Raw genomic sequence first — 17,662 nt, forward strand, 5'->3', positions numbered from 1 at the left:
AGCTGAAACTCCAGTACTTTGGCCACTTCATGCGAAGAGTTGACTCATTGGAAAAGACTCTGATGCTGGGAGGGATTGGGGGCAGGAGGAGAAGGGGATGACAGAGGATAAGATGGCTGGATGGCATCACTGACTCGATGGACGTGAGTCTGAGTCAACTCCAGGAGTTGTTGATGGACAGGGAGGCCTGGTGTGCTGGGATTCATGGGGTCGCAAAGAGTCGGACACAACTGAGCGACTGAACTGAACTGAACTGATGGTTCAAATGCTCGCTTTCTTTATTGATCTTTTGTCTGGATGCTTTATCCATTATAGAATGTAGAGCATTGAAGTTTCTTACAGTTATGATATTAGTGTCTTATTTCTCCTTTCAATTTTATCAATATTTGTTTTATATGTTTAGGTTCTCTGGTGTTGGATGCATACTCATTCATAACTGTTACATGTTCCTGGTGGATTCACCCTTTTAGCATAATATAATGTCCTTCTTCAGTTTTTGACTTGAAGCCTATTTTGTCTAACTAAAGTAACACCTACATTCTTTGGTTATTATTTTTATAGTTTCTTTTTCCATCCTTTTACTTTCACTCTATGTGTATCCTTAAGTTGAAAGTGAATTTCTTACATATAGCATATTGTTGGGTCTTTCATTTTCTTAGTTCATTCAGCAACTCTTATGTCCTTTGACTTCAGAGTTTAATTTACGTTTAAAGTACTATTAAAAAGAAATTATTTATATTGCCATTTTGTTGATGTTTTCCTATTAGTCTTATACCTCTTTGGTCTGTTATTTCTCTCTTGCTGTCTTCCTGTTTTGTTCATTTTTGGTATTAATACATGTTGTTTTCTTTTCCCTTTTAATTTTGTGTGACTTCTATAGCATATGTGTGAGTGTTTACCTTAAGGCTTACAAAAATATCCTACATAAAAGTCTATTTAAAGCTGATAACTTAAATTCAATTGCATACAAACTCTATACTTAAACTTCTGCCCACACTCCAACCTTTTAGTGTCATCATTTATATCTGTTTATCTTGTGTATCTTTCAATATCTTTAATAGTCTTTATTTTTATATTTTTCTTACCTTTTATACCAGAATTATTTACCCACCACCATTATAGTAATACAATTTCTGTACCTGTCTGTATATTTGTCTTTATCAATGAGTTTCATACTTATGCTATTGTGTTACTTTTTAGCATCATTTTCAACCTGAAGAGTTTGCTTTAGCATTTCCTATAAAACAAGTCTATTAGTGAACTCTTTTAGCTTTTGCTTATCTGGGAAAATCATTCTCCATTTTTTTGAAGGATAATTTTGCAGAGTATGTTATTCTTGCTTGGCAGTCCCGTGTCTGCCACCCCCCTTTATCCCTATCCTGCTTGTTTTCTGACCTGTGAAATTTCTGCTGAAAAATCTCTCATAGCCTTATAGGGGTTCCCTTGTATGTGACAAGTTTTTTCCTTCTCTGCTTTCAAAATTCAAAGGTCTTTGACTTCTGATAATTTGATTATAACATTTCTTGAAGTGTGTGCATTTCTTTATATTCTTTTGACTTCTTGAATCTGGATGTCTATTTTCTCCTCCACTTTTGGGAAGTTTTCAGTCATCATTACTACTGAATAACCTTTCTAGCATTTTCTTTTCTGTCTGGGATTCAATGTGTATATTGGTTTAATGATGTACCAGTAAGTCCCTTTAGCTTTGTTTATTCCTTTTTCTTTTTCTGACTGAATTATTTCCAACGATTTGTCTTCAGATTCATTGATCCTTTCTCTTGTTTTATTATCCAGTCTGTTGATGAACCACTGAATTTTTCACTTTAGTTTTCATGTTTTCAGCTCCAGGATTTATATTTTGTACTTTTTAATATATACATATATATACATTTTTGTTCACACTGCGTGGATTGTGGAATTATAGTTCCCTGACCAGTGATTGAACTTGTGCCCCTTGCAGTGGAAGTGTGAAGTCCTATAACTGGATGATCAGAAATTGCCTTAATATTTTCTATCTCTTTTGAAATTCTGCTTTGTTGAGATTGTTCATGCTTTGGTCTGTTGCCTGTGGTTAGCATCTTTATGACAGTCATTTTGAATTTTCTGTCAGGCAAATTATATAGCTCTGTTTCATTGGGGTTTCTGGATATTTATTTTGTTTGAAACATCTTTGATTCATTTTCCTCAGCCTCAACTCTCTACATTAGTGTCTGTGCATTATACAAAATAGGTATCTCCCCCAATCTTCACGGACTGGCCATGAACAGCAGAATACTGTCATCAACCAACTTTTTCAGAGACTCTGGGGGCCTCGACCAACTCTTTCCCTCCTCAGGGAGTAGCAGGAAGTTGTAGCCCAGGTTTCTTCACTCTCTGCTGAGAAGTAGGGGAGCTACGCTGTTTGCCAGTTGAAGGTGCTGTCCCCATTCTCCTCCAGGCAGTTAAACTGTATTGGACACCTCAGACTTCCAAGACTGGTAAGATAGAAGGTCTCACCTCTGGAGAGCACCCTACAAAACACTGGGGTGCTGGACATATGACCTAACCCCTTCCTTTGGGAGAAGCTCAGAGCTAGGAGGTCTCGTCCCAATTGTATGGCACTGTGCTGGGGTCAGGGACTCTAATGTGAGTCTGTCCCAAACCTCCTTACTGGTTTTGATGATTTTTGTTTTGTGTTCACCTGCTATACAGGAGACTTTCGATTAGTTTCTGGATTTCTCACACAGGCAATTTGTGAATTGTTGCTGAATTGGTATGTTTGTAGGGAGCTGGAGGGTCCATCACTATCTTGCTGATGTCACCCCAACATGGCTTCTATTTTTTCCTGTTGTTGACAGTGTTACTGTGAGCAGAATTTTAGGTTAGCGGTTATTTTCTCTCAGCAATTTTAAGATGTTTCACCATCTTCTGGATTCCTTAGTTGTTAATGAAACACCAAAACAAACTAATTTTCATTCTTTTTTTTGTAATATCTGTATCGAGTTGTTTTAAACACAGTTTGTCTTTGGTATTTTGAGATATTACTCTTTGTTCATTTTCCTTTAATCTGTCTTAGGATTTTTTTGGCTCTCTGAATTTAAAATTTAGCATCTTTCATAAATTTGGGCAAATTCTAAGTCATTATTTTTTAAAGTAATTTCTCTAAAATTCCAATACATTGTACCTGTTCATTATATATTAATTCTTTAATCTCTGTTCTTATTTTCCATCTTTTACTTCTCTGAGATATATTTTGGGTGATTTCTTCCTTATATCTTTCAGTTTAATGATTTCTTTTTAGCTATTTAATTTGTTCAGTTCATTTCAGTTTGTAATTTTAAATTGTTTTTTCATTAAAAAATGATTTCCCAAATGTGCCTAGTTAATTTACATTATTTATCATGTATCAATAGTGTTACTTTATTAAATCAAATAAATAGACATTTTATACTATCTGTTTGATAATTCTGACATCTTCAATCTTTGAAAGGAAGAGTCCTCAGAGTGATTTTTCATTTTGAGCTCATGTTCCTTTGAATTTTGTCAGAATTCTCGGTTTATAGTATACTTCTCAACAGATTATTTGGATTTGCTCCCTCCAGGTGCTTGAGGTTACCACCAAGTCATGGTAACATTAAACTACATTTTTCCAGTTGAGCTTTTTCCTCCTCTAAAATCAAAGAAGTGTGATTTCAGGCTTCAAACCTGTGTGAGAATAAGCTTGCTATGCATTTTCAGAGAAGACATTTTTCCTCAATTTGTATCTCCTTCACCCAGAGCCATGGCAGAGACAGGCACAAATTCCACCACCAACCTCTAAGAACCTTTCTTTCTCCCTAATTCATTTACTTAAGATGTGTATTTCAAGAACTCTGGCATTAAACTGGAGGGGATGAGTGCTCTGATTAGATCTCACCACAAGGTACTGCCTCCAATGTCACCTCTTCATACCAAGGTGTTGTCACCCCAAGACATTGAAATTCAGGATTTAGGTTAGCAGGAAGCAGCAAGCAACCACCCCCAAAACCCAAGACAAACATCTGTGTGGTACTTTACAATTTCATATTCACTTCTTTCTTTGTGGCTTCTTGTCTCTGAAGAACTTCCTCACTTACAAACTCAATCATTCACTGAAAGGGATTAAATACTCTCTGCAGCATTTTAAGACATTTCTCTGAGTCTTTGTTCAGCCAGATGGGCCTGGTTTCTACTTCTATAAACTAGGAGGTGAGGGTCATAAGCTGAGTAAGAAGGAGGAAAAAAGTTTGCTGAAGAGTGGAAAAGGTTTGAAATGGTGGGAAATGGGAAAGCAAGACAAACAGTGAACACTAAATAATAAGCAGTATAAATGGTATTCAGAAAAGTTCATAGGCAGGAGACCACTTGACAAGACTTTATAGATCATGGGCTATACAGTAGTCTCATTTCTAATACATATTAGACATAAAACCTTGGACAAATCCCACTGTTTATACCTACCTATTTTATAGGGATTGTGAAGATGTGACGTGCTTTGAAAATACTAAATCACATAGAATGTAAGACATTGTAATCATGTTTTTGCCATAGAAATGTATCTCAAACTCTTGCTTTACAGATGATCTCAAGAAGGATAGAATCAAGTTAATGGATAGAACAGTTTAGTAGATTTGCATAAAAACAGTTTATAATCACAGTTATGGATAAAAATCTAACACTGAGAAAAGTATAGTTTCCAGTAGATAGTAACTGACTCATGAGGTGAGACTTAATTTGTTTTGCAGGCTTTTCTGTTTAATAGAATTTGTTGAAACCAAATTAGCAAAGCCCTAATTATTATGGGCCATTTGCCATGCTATAAAAATAGTTTTGCTAAGTAAAACTCTAATATATTAAAGCAACTTCATCAGTAAGATTTTACCTGTAGTAATCAGAAGTAACTAATTGAACCAAGAAAATCTAAGAGAATCTTAGCATTCATATCATAGGCAATGTTTTAGGCACAAAATATAAAGATCCCAGAAAGTACACAAATAATTTACGTCATATATTCATCAAAATTAACTCTCAAATTTTAGATGGTTAAATATTTTCAAGATTTTGGTCTTTTCAAGATTGTCATCCAAAAATATATTCACTATTGTTCTATGAGTTTAAAATATGATAAAGTAACTTCTTATCCTTAGGGAGTTTCTATTTTAGGTGATAAAAGTACTTTTGTGAGAAATCATAGACCATTATAACAAAATGAAAGTACCTGTTAAGTTGAACTCCATCATGTTCTCTGACATTCCATCAATATTTGGAAGAATATATCGAATGTCAGGGACAATGACAGCAGCCATGTATGTAAGAGTTAAGATTCTGAATTTAATTTTCCTAGCTGTACTGGCATTGTGATTTAGTAACTGCATTTTATTGTGATTAAGCAACTGGCACTCATGTTACAAAACTGCAAGAAAAAATGTCAATATGGGTCATGGAGGTGAACTCATTGATTTTGGCATGCATCAACAACACTGCAAAGGTACTATCAACTCTCATTTTAAGTCCTTTTACTTGTTCCAATGGTAGGTAGCATGTTTAATAGAATAATTTGTTTTAAAGACTGAACCCTTCTCTGGTAAAAGCATAGGAGTGTGAACTTTTCTTTGGTAAAGTACATATTCTATTAATCATGCTGGAAAAAGTTCAATAGGTGCTTTAAACTTAGTGCATAGGTTTATTATTTTTTTCCAACTATTTGTTCTAGGAGGTAAGTACGTAAATCTAATTATTTCAGAAAGGGCTACCTCCCCCTACCTGAATTCCATTCAAGTATGGTAAAGAAAAGAAAGAGTGGTTTAGGCAGTCTTAACTTTTTGAAAACTTATTTTTAGAATAATTACCACAATGTATTCAAAGTAGTAATGGTTATTTTACAAACCTTATTTTTATACTGCTCTATGGTTCTTTGTAACTAAGTCTTTAAGTTAGAATTTAATTTTAAACTACTACTATATGTTTTTAATTAGTGAGAAGTGGATACAACAAATACTTAAAAGAAGTCAAAAGTAAAATGAAACTGGCATTTAATAGACAGCCTGGGTAATCAAGAAGCACAACTATTTAAAACAGATATAAGGGTCTCTTGGTAAACTAATACAATTATGTAAAGTTTAAAAATAAAATAAAATTAATTAAAAAAAAAAAAGTCAAATGTTAAGTTTTATATTTGTCACCATGTAGATTTTCCCTACCACTCTGCTGTAATAAAGAACTCATTGGGAAAGCCTTATTCATTCAGAGTGATCAATAGTTCTTCCAATTACTTGGAATTGATATAAAAATTTGAATTAAAAAACTGGACATGTAAATTGCTTGTATGTTAAAAAAAAAACAAAAAAACTGGACGTGGAACAACGGACTGATTCCAAATTGGGAAAGGAATACTCCAGTGTGGTATACTGTCACCTTGCTTATTGAACTTATATGCAGAGTACATTATGCGAAATGCTGGGCTGGAGAAGCACAAGCTGGAATCCAGATTGCAGGGAGAAATATCAATAACCTTAGATATGCAGATGACACCACCCTTATGGCAGAAAGCGAAGAAGAACTAAAGAGCCTCTTGATGAAAGTGAAAGAGGAGAGTGAAAAAGTGGGCTTAAAACTCAACATTCAAAAAACGAAGATCATGGCATCTGGTCCCATCACTTCTTGACAAATAGATGGGGAAACAATGGAAACAGTGAGAGACTTTATTTTGGGGAGCTCCAAAATCACTGCAGATGGTGACTGCAGCCATGAAATTAAAAGACGCTTACTCCTTGGAAGAAAAGCTATGACAAACCTAGACAGCATATTAAAAAACAGAGACATTAGTTTACCGACAAACGTTGTCTAGTCAAAGCTATGGTTTTTCCAGTAGTCATGTATGGATGTGAGAGCTATACTATAAAGAAAGCTGAGTGCCGAAGAATTGATGCTTTTGAACTGTGGTGTTGGAGAAGACTCTTGAGAGTCCCTTGGACTGCAAAAAGATCAAAATTGTCAATCCTAAAGGAAGTCAGTCCTGAATATTCACTGGAAGGACTCAAGCTGAAGTTCCAATACTTTGGCCACCTGATGCGAAGAGCTGACACACTGGAAAAGACCCTGATGCTGGGAAAGATTGGAGAAGAGGAGAAGGGAATGACAGAGGATGAAATGGTTGGATGGCATCACTGACTCGATGGACATGAGTTTGAGCAAGCTCTGGGAGTTGGTGATGGACAGGGAAGCCTGGTGTGCTGCAGTCCATGGGGTCTCAAAGAGTCAGACACAACTGAATGACTGAACTGAACTGTTTTAAACAGATTCCTTTGTATTTTTTCTATTGAATATAGAAATGATTTCTGGTTAAAAATGTCTCTTTTTAAACAGGTAAAAATATGTTCTTTTAAGTATAGTTATGTGTTTTAAAATCGTTCGTTTTATAAAAAGACTAGGATAGACAAATAATTTACACTCTTTCTAGGAGACACTCCAAAAGGAAAAAAACTTTAGCCCAGCTTCTTTCCAAATTATGTTTTCTAGGATAATAGAACCTTACTGTGTTTTAAAAAGTACATGACACAAATAAGATATCCATTTAATAGGAAGACTTTTAGACATTTAAATATCTTCCTCACTAGCTTGGAATAACAGCAATCAAAAGTCTGAAAATCCAATCTGGATACTGTGTAGTTTACACTGTAGAAGTATACTTTCAGAATTTCAAGCTTAAATATAGATGCTTTTTCCCTATGGTGATAATGTTTAGTCAATTTGTGTTTACCTTAGGGTGAGAGGTATGACTGGGAAAAGGCACAAGGGGACCTCCAGGGCACTGAAAATGATGCATATCTTATTCTGGGTGGTGGTAACATGAGTGTGTGCATATGTAAAATTTCACGTACCTGTGTACTTTATGTACTTTATGATATATGTTATATTTCAAGAAAAAGTAAAAAGGGTGTTTAGCTACTTATGAAATGCCCAACTGTTTTACAATGCCTCATTAATATGACTTTGTTAGTCAAAATGGTATCAGATCAGATCAGATCAGATCAGTCGCTCAGTCGTGTCTGACTCTTTGCGACCCCATGAATCGCAGCACGCCAGGCCTCCCTGTCCATCACCAACTCCTGGAGTTCACTGAGACTCACATCCATCAAGTCAGTGATGCCATCCAGCCATCTCATCCTCAGTGGTATAAGGAAAAAACAAATTATCTGATATGCATGACTTAAGGACTGCTAATCATGCTTAGGCAAACTATATCTGAAGCTAGAGCAAAGTTTTAGTGATGAGATGTGCTGGTAGTATATCAGAAATTGCCAGGAAGAATACAGTGTATCAGCTTAACTATAAAGGACTGAAGTACTGTAACAGTTTAAGCAACAACCAGAAGATCAGAACATCTGCAAATAAATGATGTGACTATGGCATGTTTATTTGATTTATTAACCCATACTTTTTATTTCTGCTTACTGTTTGGGTTTTTGTCACTGTATTGTTTGTACTTCCAAATGATTGGGAATTCTGTTACATATTCTAAACTGTTGTTTTTAGTGTGGTAAAAAGCTGAATTTATGATTGTGCTTTTAAAATTATGCATTCAACTTCATAGCTATTACTGGAGAAGAGTTGGTTTACGCAGGAAATACAAACACACAATCTGCCTCAAATGATTTTTACTTTTGCTCAGAACCATGTTAATTCTCATCACCTCCAAAAGCCTTTGAGAGGATTAGCTGCATAGACCAATATTGTTCTATATTAGTCAGTATTAAGCATATGATGTCACCTTGTTTCCTCCCCTCCTTAAGCTTTTTTTTTTTTTTTTTTGCGGGGGGGGGGGAGGGGAGTGGGGTTTTGTGTGTGTGTGTGTGTGTCTGTGGTAATTTTCAAAATTCCGTGGCTTAAATACCACTAGCTGGCACACATGATTGATAAACTTACACTCTCAAACCTGTTTGAAATGGGTCAAATACCTAAGTGCTGCAGAACAATGCAAACCAACCAGCAATTCCTCATAAAAGAGAAAGGGGGTGTGATTAGGTGCCAGCTATTAAGCAAGTTATTGCAAAAACAGTTTGGTGGTTTGTTTCTGCAATAGGCGCAGGTTAAACTAGTATTTTCTCTTAATTAGCTGGAAAAAATAAAAAAGACTAGGCTTTAGGAGGTAGAATAAATAGTCGAGGCATGAAGCCACTGGGGCAAACACACTCGGGGCTTTACGGAGGTCTTTATACTGACCCTCGGGATTGGTTAGTGATTATTAACCCCGCCGGGGAACCATCGAACGAAATCTGTGTGAGGCTTATCGAGCGCCGGGTAAGGAGATGCAGGAGGGAATATAAGCTTCTAATAAAAGAAACGCAGTAACAATAGCAGAGGAACAGCTCTGCCTGGTGACGTAATGGCTGGCAGCAGTCCAGCTTCAGCAGAGCTGCTGCTACCTCAGCATCCAACCTCTCTCAACAGAGTCCAGCTTCGGCAGAGCTACCCCGGCTGCTACTTCTTGCGATGCCACTTTGTCGGTGCCACCGACACCTTCGCGTACAAGGGCCAGGACGCCAAACAAAGGCTGGTCCTGCTGTTTCAAGTTGTCTGAACATACACTCTCACTCACCACCAGCCCTCCCCTCGCCGACTCCCCAAGCCCCTCAGTAGTCGAGTCAATCGGCTGCTTAAGTTTAGGGCCAGAAACCTGGCGCACACTCCAGGCGTGCCTCAGTTTCCCCGGGCTGCTCTCGGATTCGCTTCTCCCGGTCCGCACCCCACCCCCCAACCCGCCACCGATCCTCAGCCCGAGTGAAACGCGGCGGCCCCACTCTCCCGCCCGGCCCCGCGTGCCGGTCCTCCCGCCTTACCTCCGCCAGGTAGAGGTTGAGGAGACAGAGCGTGGAGAACTGGAGACAGGAGGGGAAGCAGTAGAGCAGCCAGTGGGGGAAGAAGTGCAGGTGAGCGGGCGGCCGGAGCAGGGGCAAGGAGCCGCTGAGCGAGAAGGCGGCTGAGAAGAGGGTGGTCCTGAGCGCTGCCCACAGGAGACAGAGGAAGAGACAGAGGCTCTGGTAACTCAGCCGCCGCTCGCGGTACAGGAGCAGCCGCCACAGCTGCAGGTAGGCAAAGGCGAAGAGCGCGGCGTAGAGCAGGGCGTGCAGGATGCTCAGCGCCAACTGCACCGAGCCAGGCACCGCGGCGCCTGAGGCGGCAGCGACTGCGTCTCCGCCGCCCCCGCCGGGCGTCGAGGGCTCGCGGCCGGCCGCGGGACCCGGCACGGACACCCTCATGAGGGGGCTGGGGGGCGGGCGAAAGAGCGCGGGAAGGAAGGGGGCGGACTCGGAGCCGCCGTCGAGGGGGAGAAGGATGTCCCTCTGACCCCCCACCCACCCCAACCTCCAACCCCAGGAAGCGCCGTGACAGGACCCAGAGCCCCGCGGAGAACAGCCGCGGCTCCTCGGACCCCGCCTCCTCTCCCCGGCCCCCCACCCCCGGGGGTCTCGGCTCCTCCTGCTCCGGCTCGGCTCGATAGATGCAAAAAACAACTCTCGGCTGGAGACAATCAGCTGAGAAACCCGAGCATTTGAGGCGCTCGCTCCGCACCTTGGGCTCCAGCCGATTGGCTCAGGAGGGCACGCCCCCTGGGCGCCGCGCTCGGAAGACCACAGGCCACAGGACCCGTCGCTCAGGGACCCCACGATCTCATTGGCCGCTCGCTTTCCCCGCCTGCTCCCTCCCCTTCATTCCCTAACCACGCTGCCGATTGGCCCAACTACTGTACGGCCTACTCGCGCTGGCGGGCGGACTAGACGTCGCCTGTCACCGGGGTGGCTCTTGCCCGCCCCCTGCGCTTCCCATTGGCTGGAAAGGCTGCACGTAAGGCCCACGAGGACAAGGAGGAGCCTCGTGGGTTGTTTTTTGCCCAGCCGTCCGACTCAGATGAGCGGTGCAGGCTGCTGCGGCGGAGGCGGGAGGAGAGTGAGCTCGCAGGTAGAGGGAGCGGTTCGCGGTTACTGGGCAGGCAAAGCACGGCCCCGCCTTCTGGGTCTCATCCTTCACGTGGAGGGAACTGTCGGTCCGCAGTCCAGATCCCAGCCGGCAAGTCTTGTCCTCAGGTCTCGGGTACGTAGGTGGCAGCGCGGGTCCTGGAGACCAGGGCTATGGTATCTGCAAGCAGGGATGCTTGCCGGCATTCGGACCTGGTGGGTCTACCTCAGCAACGACCGCACCACCCGGCTGTGGAGCTTGGCTTAAATAGGGTCTCACCTGAATGCTTCTGTTTTGTTTTCTTCTTTTTCCCTAGCGTGAGCGCCTATAAAAAGTGAGCCTTTTGTGGGGAGGAATGAGGCGAAGGCTGAACGGAAGGTCTAAGAGATCTTTCCCTCCCTCAGGACATGTTCCAGAAGAGAGTGGAATGGGATAGGAAAGAGAGTGGAAAGAGAATGGGATGGATATGGAAGCCGTCTCTGAGTAGGGAGAAAGTGGGCATTTAAAACTTAGAATTTGGAAAGATGCTGTGAGCGTTAGGCAAAACGAGAGAATCAGAATTTTAAGTATTTGATGGATGTCTGGAGAGGAAAAGGGGAATAGTCTGTGCTTTTTAAATTCCAGATGTATTCCTTCAAAGACCGGACCTGTGTGTGGGTGGATAGTTGCGCTGTATCTAGGGCTCAGACATAAGGAAACAAAATGCTATATTATGTTACTTAATGCTGTAAATAAATGAGGAGTAAATAGATCTTCCCACATATAGTGGACTGACATATGTTTTGACTTGGGGGGAGGGGAGTTGTTTGGTAACAAAATGAGCAAAGTAGTGCAAAATGATGAGAGAATCATTTGTGTTCCCCTTAGGATGGGTGGCGCATTGTTATTTAAGTATCCCTGTGAAAGACACTGCTACATTTATTTGTGTAGCTAAGACTCGGCCTTTCCTAACTCACCATCCTAAGAAGCGTGTTGCTGTCTTCTTTCCTAGCTAAGAGATTCACAGAGAAGGTTAAAGTCTCCAGATTGTGGGACAGTAGTTCAACCAGGCACCACATGTTGGTGTGTTCTGGGTTCTGTATAGGGTGTGCTGACAAACTGATGGATGTTGAGGTCTGGTACTGTTCTGTGAAGATCCCTCAGATGAAACACTCAGCTGAGCAGGTTGTGCCGTGCAGCCAGCCTACAGTAGGGCAAACTTGGAGCGAGAAGTTCACAGGCCTAATCCAACATCAGTGCTCTACAGAAGGATCTTGGTTTGTTTGTTTGTTTGCAGCTTAAGGCATTTGCCTCATGTATTCATAAAGAATGTGGTTAGGCCAGTACACTGATTTGAAAGGGTTCAGAGAGCTCCTCGCCCCAGTGAACTAACTGATTGCAGTTATGTGCTTCAGTTCAGTTCAGTCCCTCAGTCGTGTCCGACTCTTTGTGACCCCATGAATTGCAGCACGCCAGGCCTCCCTGTCCATCACCAACTCCTGGAGTTCACTCAGACTCACATCCATCGAGTCACTGATGCCATCCAGCCATCTCATCCTCTGTCGTCCCCTTCTCCTCCTGCCCCCAATCCCTCCCAGCATCAGAGTCTTTTCCAATGAGTCAACTCTTCGCATGAGGTGGCCAAAGTACTGGAGTTTCAGCTTTAGCATCAGTCCTTCCAAAGAACACCCAGGGCTGATCTCCTTTAGAATGGACTGGTTGGATCTCCTTGCAGTCCAAGGGACTCTCAAGAGTCTTCTCCAACAGCACAGTTCAAAAGCATCAATTCTTCGGCATTCAGCTTTCTTCACAGTCCAACTCTCACATCCATACATGACCACTGGAAAAACCATAGCCCTGACTAGACAGACCTTTGTTGGCAGAGTAATGTCTCTGCTTTTGAATATGCTGTCTAGATTAGTCATAACTTTCCTTCCAAGGAGTAAGCGTCTTTTAATTTCATGGCTGCAATCACCATCTGCAGTGCTTTTGGAGCCCCAAAAAATAAAGTCTGATACTGTTTCCACTGTTTCCCCATCTATTTCCCATGAAGTGATGGGACCGGATGCCATGATCTTCGTTTTCTGAATGTTGAGCTTTAAGCCAACTTTTTCACTCTCCTCTTTCACTTTCATCAAGAGGCTTTTGAGTTCCTCTTCACTTTCTGCCGTAAGGGTGGTATCATCTGCATATCTGAGGTTATTGATATTTCTCCCGGCAATCTTGATTCCAGCTTGTGTTTCTTCCAGCCCAGCGTTTCTCATGATGTTCTCTGCATAGAAGTTAAACAAGCAGGGTGACAATATACAGCCTTGACGTACTCCTTTTCCTATTTGGAACCAGTCTGTTGCACATCAATTAAGCATGGATTCAGAGTTATGTGCTTTTAGGCACTTGCCAAAATCAGGAAACCCACTTATTTTCTGGCATGTTTTATTTTTGTATGTTTTATAATCAATGAATCAGGTCATGAATAGATTTTCTCCATGAAGGGGTTTTTCTCTTTTCCCCAAATTCTCTACTCAAAGTGAGAGTAAACCACACATGGGCTTCCCAGGGGGCTCAGTGGTAGAGAGTCTGCCTGCCAGTGCTATAGAAACAGGAGACACAAGTTTGATCACTGAGTCAGGAAGATCCCCAGGAGAAGGGAATGGCAACCCACTCCAGTATTCTTGTCTGGAGAATTCCTTGGATAGAGAAGCCTGGCAGGCTACAGTCCATGGGGTTGCAAAGAGTTGGACACAACTGAGTAAACACACACACACACGTGTTTCACATCTTTGCTTGTGAGTTTTTTTTTTTTTTATTTCAGAGTCATAGGAAATCGGGATAGTTACCTTTTTCTCCTTCCTTTTTGGGGCCATGTATATGGGGAGGTGTAGATAGAAGATTTGCCTCACTCCCTCAGGGAAACTCTGTAAGTGGAGATGTGTTGACTCCTTTTATTGCCTCCTTTGGGTCATAAATGATAAACTGTGAGATTTATCATTTATGAGATCTAATCAGCATTTTATTGGAGGCTGGTTCAGTGAACAGGTTCTGTTCTCCAATAGCAGTGTTAAACTGTAAGTAAGCTAATTTTTGACAGGATGTTCTTACAGGAACTTTGCAAGTATTATTATATGCCCCATTTGTTGCAGAATATGAAGTGTGGCTTTTCCCAGAGAATGATGCCTGCAGATCTTTGTTTAATGTTTAGAGTTGCTGATTTCCTCTTTCTCAAAAGGGGAAACCATTAGTTTTATGTTTAATGATAAGGGAAATTTAGGCTTTTACAGAAGAAACTAACCAAGGGTCTTCTAGAAAAGCTTGTGCCTGGAAAACCTAAAATATGGAATGTGTCCCTGATGCACAATGGTTGAATACTGTTGTTTCGGGAGAGGAGATTAGCACAGTGGTCTTTGAAAGCAGAACTGTTTGCCAAGTGTTATATATGGGACCCAGTTCCCCAATGAGATTGCTCCAACTGAAAAGGGCCATCAGCTGCTCCATCTGCACAGAAGGGCAAATCCTTGTTTACACCTCTCACTAACAGGAGTATCAGTGTTTTTCTCCTGAGGTACTTCCTCCTCCTTTCTCAGAATTCTGGTGCTGAGCAAAACAAACTTTTGTTGCCGTTAACATTTTATTTACAAGCTTTAGCCCTTTTTGTACTAAACCTTCATGCATCCTTTCTTACAGTGTTTGTCAGCCTCTTGTATTTGTCCTTGGTTAAATGTCACATACTTTTCCCCAACTTTTAAATGACCTGTGCATGCATACTTGTTTAGAGTTTAGGGATGAGGCAGAAGTTACATCTTACATACTAACTCTGATTATTCATCCAGGAGCATCGTGTTGAACTGAGGGCTCTTTCCAGATCCAAAGGCTAAGAGTCGCACTTAGTGGGGAGGTGTCTGTGTGTAGTATTGGCAAATATTTGCGCATGAGTTCATTTTCTTTTCATATTGGCACTGGTTGTGGTAATAGTCAGTTGCATTGTAGAGTCATCTTCCCTTTTAAAATCTTCCTAACTTGAAATTGGGTCAACTTCTTGTGAATTCTTTGAAATATATTCCTTTAAGATCTAGGATATGTTTTTATGTTTAAGTCACTCTCTTCTTAGCTGTCACTAAAACAAATAGGGCTAGGTTGGGTTATAGTGTAATAACAACCCTAAATCTTTAGAAGTTTAAAACAAGATGTTTATTTTATGTTAACACTAGTAGGCTGGGAGCCTTGTCCCATGTTGCCCTCTTCCTGAGACTTGGTTTAACAGTTGAGTGTTTTCAATCATCGTGGCAGAGATAAAGTGTATCATGACACATACACATTGACTTTTAAAAGCTTTTGGAAGTTACATATGATACTTTGCACATTTCATTGGCCAAATCAAGTCATGGCCATATGTAACTCAGGGAAGTGGGGAAGTGGAATTTTAATACGTGTAGAGACCTAGAAACATTTGGACACTCTACCATTTTTGTGAGTAGATATTGTCCTTCCTATATGTACTTCAAAGAATCCACCTGCCAATGCAGGAGACGTGGGTTCAATCCCTGGGTCAGGAAGATTCCCTGGAGAAGGAAGTGGCAACCTACTCCAGTCTTCTTTCCTAGGAAGTCCCATGGATAGAGGAGCCTGGCAGGCTACAGTCTATGGGGTCCCAAAGAGTCAAGCACGACTTAGTGACTAAACAACAACTATATTCTTCTTCCTATATGTACTTCATCCTTGGCTCTTCCATGTGGAGATAACCCCTAACTCCCGTTCAGTCACTGTGTCATGCTCAAAGTCTGGGATCTCTGAGTAATGCTTAGTAGCCATGATCTCTGGACTTCATAAGTTATCCGTTTCCCTTACACTGTTGAATTCATAGAGTAGTTGTAGGGACATATAACTACAATACGTGTTCTTACTAATAATATTTGAAGAGAAGAATGGAAGACATAAACCAGACACTGAACTGTAGTGGTTTTGGAACCTTGCTGGACAGATATTGCTAGGGCTCAAAGTATAAGAAAAATGAAATAAAAAAGCATATCAAATGACTAGTTAACATTTGATTAGCCCACAGATTTACTTTGTGAAATTGCTATAAAAGCTGCTAAACATTTATAGTCAATTTCTGTGTTTTTCTCATTATTGTAGAACAGTGCTGCTGCTGCTGCTGCTAAGTCGCTTCAGTCGTGTCCGACTCTGTGTGACCCCATAGACGGCAGCCCACCAGGCTCCGCCATCCCTGGGATTCTCCAGGCAAGAATACTGGAGTGGGTTGCCATTTCCTTCTCCAGTGCATAAAAGTGAAAAGTGAAAGTGAAGTCTCTCAGTCGCGTCTGACTCTTCGCAACCCCATGGACTGCAGCCTATCAGGCTCCTCTGTCCATGGGATTTTCCAGGCAAGAGTACTGGAGTAGGGTGCCATTGCCTTCTCCTGTAGACCAGTGACAAACAGTTAATATTCTAGCACATGCCCTGGAGCATAGTTCTTTATGGTCCTTGGCTTTGGCTTGCAAGAGGTCCTTTGATTTTTATCATCTTTGGCCACATCTGAAGTTGGACTTTGGAGAATATGGTTTTTTTTCTGTGGCTGAGCAGTTTTGTTAGTGTTTCCTGACCCTGCAAAGGTGGGGACTTAGGAATTGTTTTAAGTTTTGAACAGCTAGACTTTTAGATGGTGGTGCTTCTTTGAGTACCTTTCTTTTATTTCCTTGTTAAACGTAATCAACAGCAACTGTCACATGCTACTCATCTTCTGTCTTGCAGCCATAAATAAGTTCTTTAGCCACATGAACCTAACTACATGCTCATAAATTCATTAGGTACTTCTCATTTCCAAATTATTGTAGTGACAGTTATATCAAATGTTTTGTTATTCCTTAACACAAATCATTTGTTGAGGTCCTGTCTCTGTGTTTCCTCGAAGAGAAAGAGTTTCCATGAGTAGTCTCAGAACAGTTTCCTGCTGCTTGGCCCCTGAGCCTATGTGTGGGGTTCTTGTTAAGGCAGCACCTCACTTGTGATTTATATACTGGTAAAGATAAACTAGATTATGCTGCAGTAATCCACCCCCTGCCACACCAGTCTCAGTGGTTTAAGACAACAAACCTATGTTATTTCTTCCTATGTCATATATTCATTGCATACCACCTGGGGGTTCTCTGGGCTGCACCCCATCTGGGACCTATGCTGACACACAGCCACCATCTGAGTGTTTTCAGTGAGTGTGACGGAAGAAAAGAAAGCCAGGCACATTGCACAGTAGCTGTTAAACTGTTGTATGAGACAACCTTATGTGCTTATAGTGTTGAAAAAGCAAGGTATATGGGGTTTCAGTTTATCAGCTCTATTGTAAATTGAGAACTAAATTGTTTCTCATTATCCCTGAAATGTTAAATTGAAGAGTAAATGGTCTTCATGACCACTGAAATGATAAATGTCTAATTTAGTATGATTTTTTTTCCCCTAAATTTTCCATTCTTCATTCTTTACTGAAAAGTTCCACTCCTATCCTTATGAGTAATTCTTGCTACTTTTTTTTTTTCCTGTCTCCTGTTTTGACATAGTGATCTTTTGCTTAAAAGATAAGGAATCTATTTAAAATTACAGTTAAAAAATAAATAAATAAAATAAAATAAAATAAAATTACAGTTAAAATTCTCACCTGTACCTGTTGGTGTATCTTTACTTTCTAAAAGTATGATGTTTAATATAAAAACTAATTTCCCCAAACTATGTTCTTTTAAATGTA

General features: G+C 40.9%; 2 protein-coding genes across 2 annotated transcripts in view; one reads left to right on the forward strand and one right to left on the reverse strand.

Annotated features, from left to right (window-relative positions):
• GPR137C (G protein-coupled receptor 137C) overlaps positions 1 to 10,585 on the reverse strand; it is a 62,906-nt gene extending 52,321 nt beyond the window's left edge. The window contains exon 1 of the mRNA XM_061430079.1: positions 9,837 to 10,585. Coding sequence (XP_061286063.1) covers positions 9,837 to 10,256 — 420 coding nt within the window. The 5' untranslated portion in view covers positions 10,257 to 10,585. The remainder of the gene's footprint in view (positions 1 to 9,836) is intronic.
• A 284-nt stretch (positions 10,586 to 10,869) lies between these two features.
• Positions 10,870 to 17,662, forward strand: part of TXNDC16 (thioredoxin domain containing 16) — a 92,823-nt gene continuing 86,030 nt past the window's right edge. Inside the window, exon 1 of the mRNA XM_061430076.1 lies at positions 10,870 to 10,956. The gene's annotated coding sequence lies outside the window, so the exon portion shown is untranslated. The remainder of the gene's footprint in view (positions 10,957 to 17,662) is intronic.

The sequence above is a fragment of the Bos javanicus genome, chromosome 10 (assembly GCF_032452875.1).
Source record: "Bos javanicus breed banteng chromosome 10, ARS-OSU_banteng_1.0, whole genome shotgun sequence".
NCBI classification, from domain to species: Eukaryota; Metazoa; Chordata; class Mammalia; order Artiodactyla; family Bovidae; genus Bos; species Bos javanicus.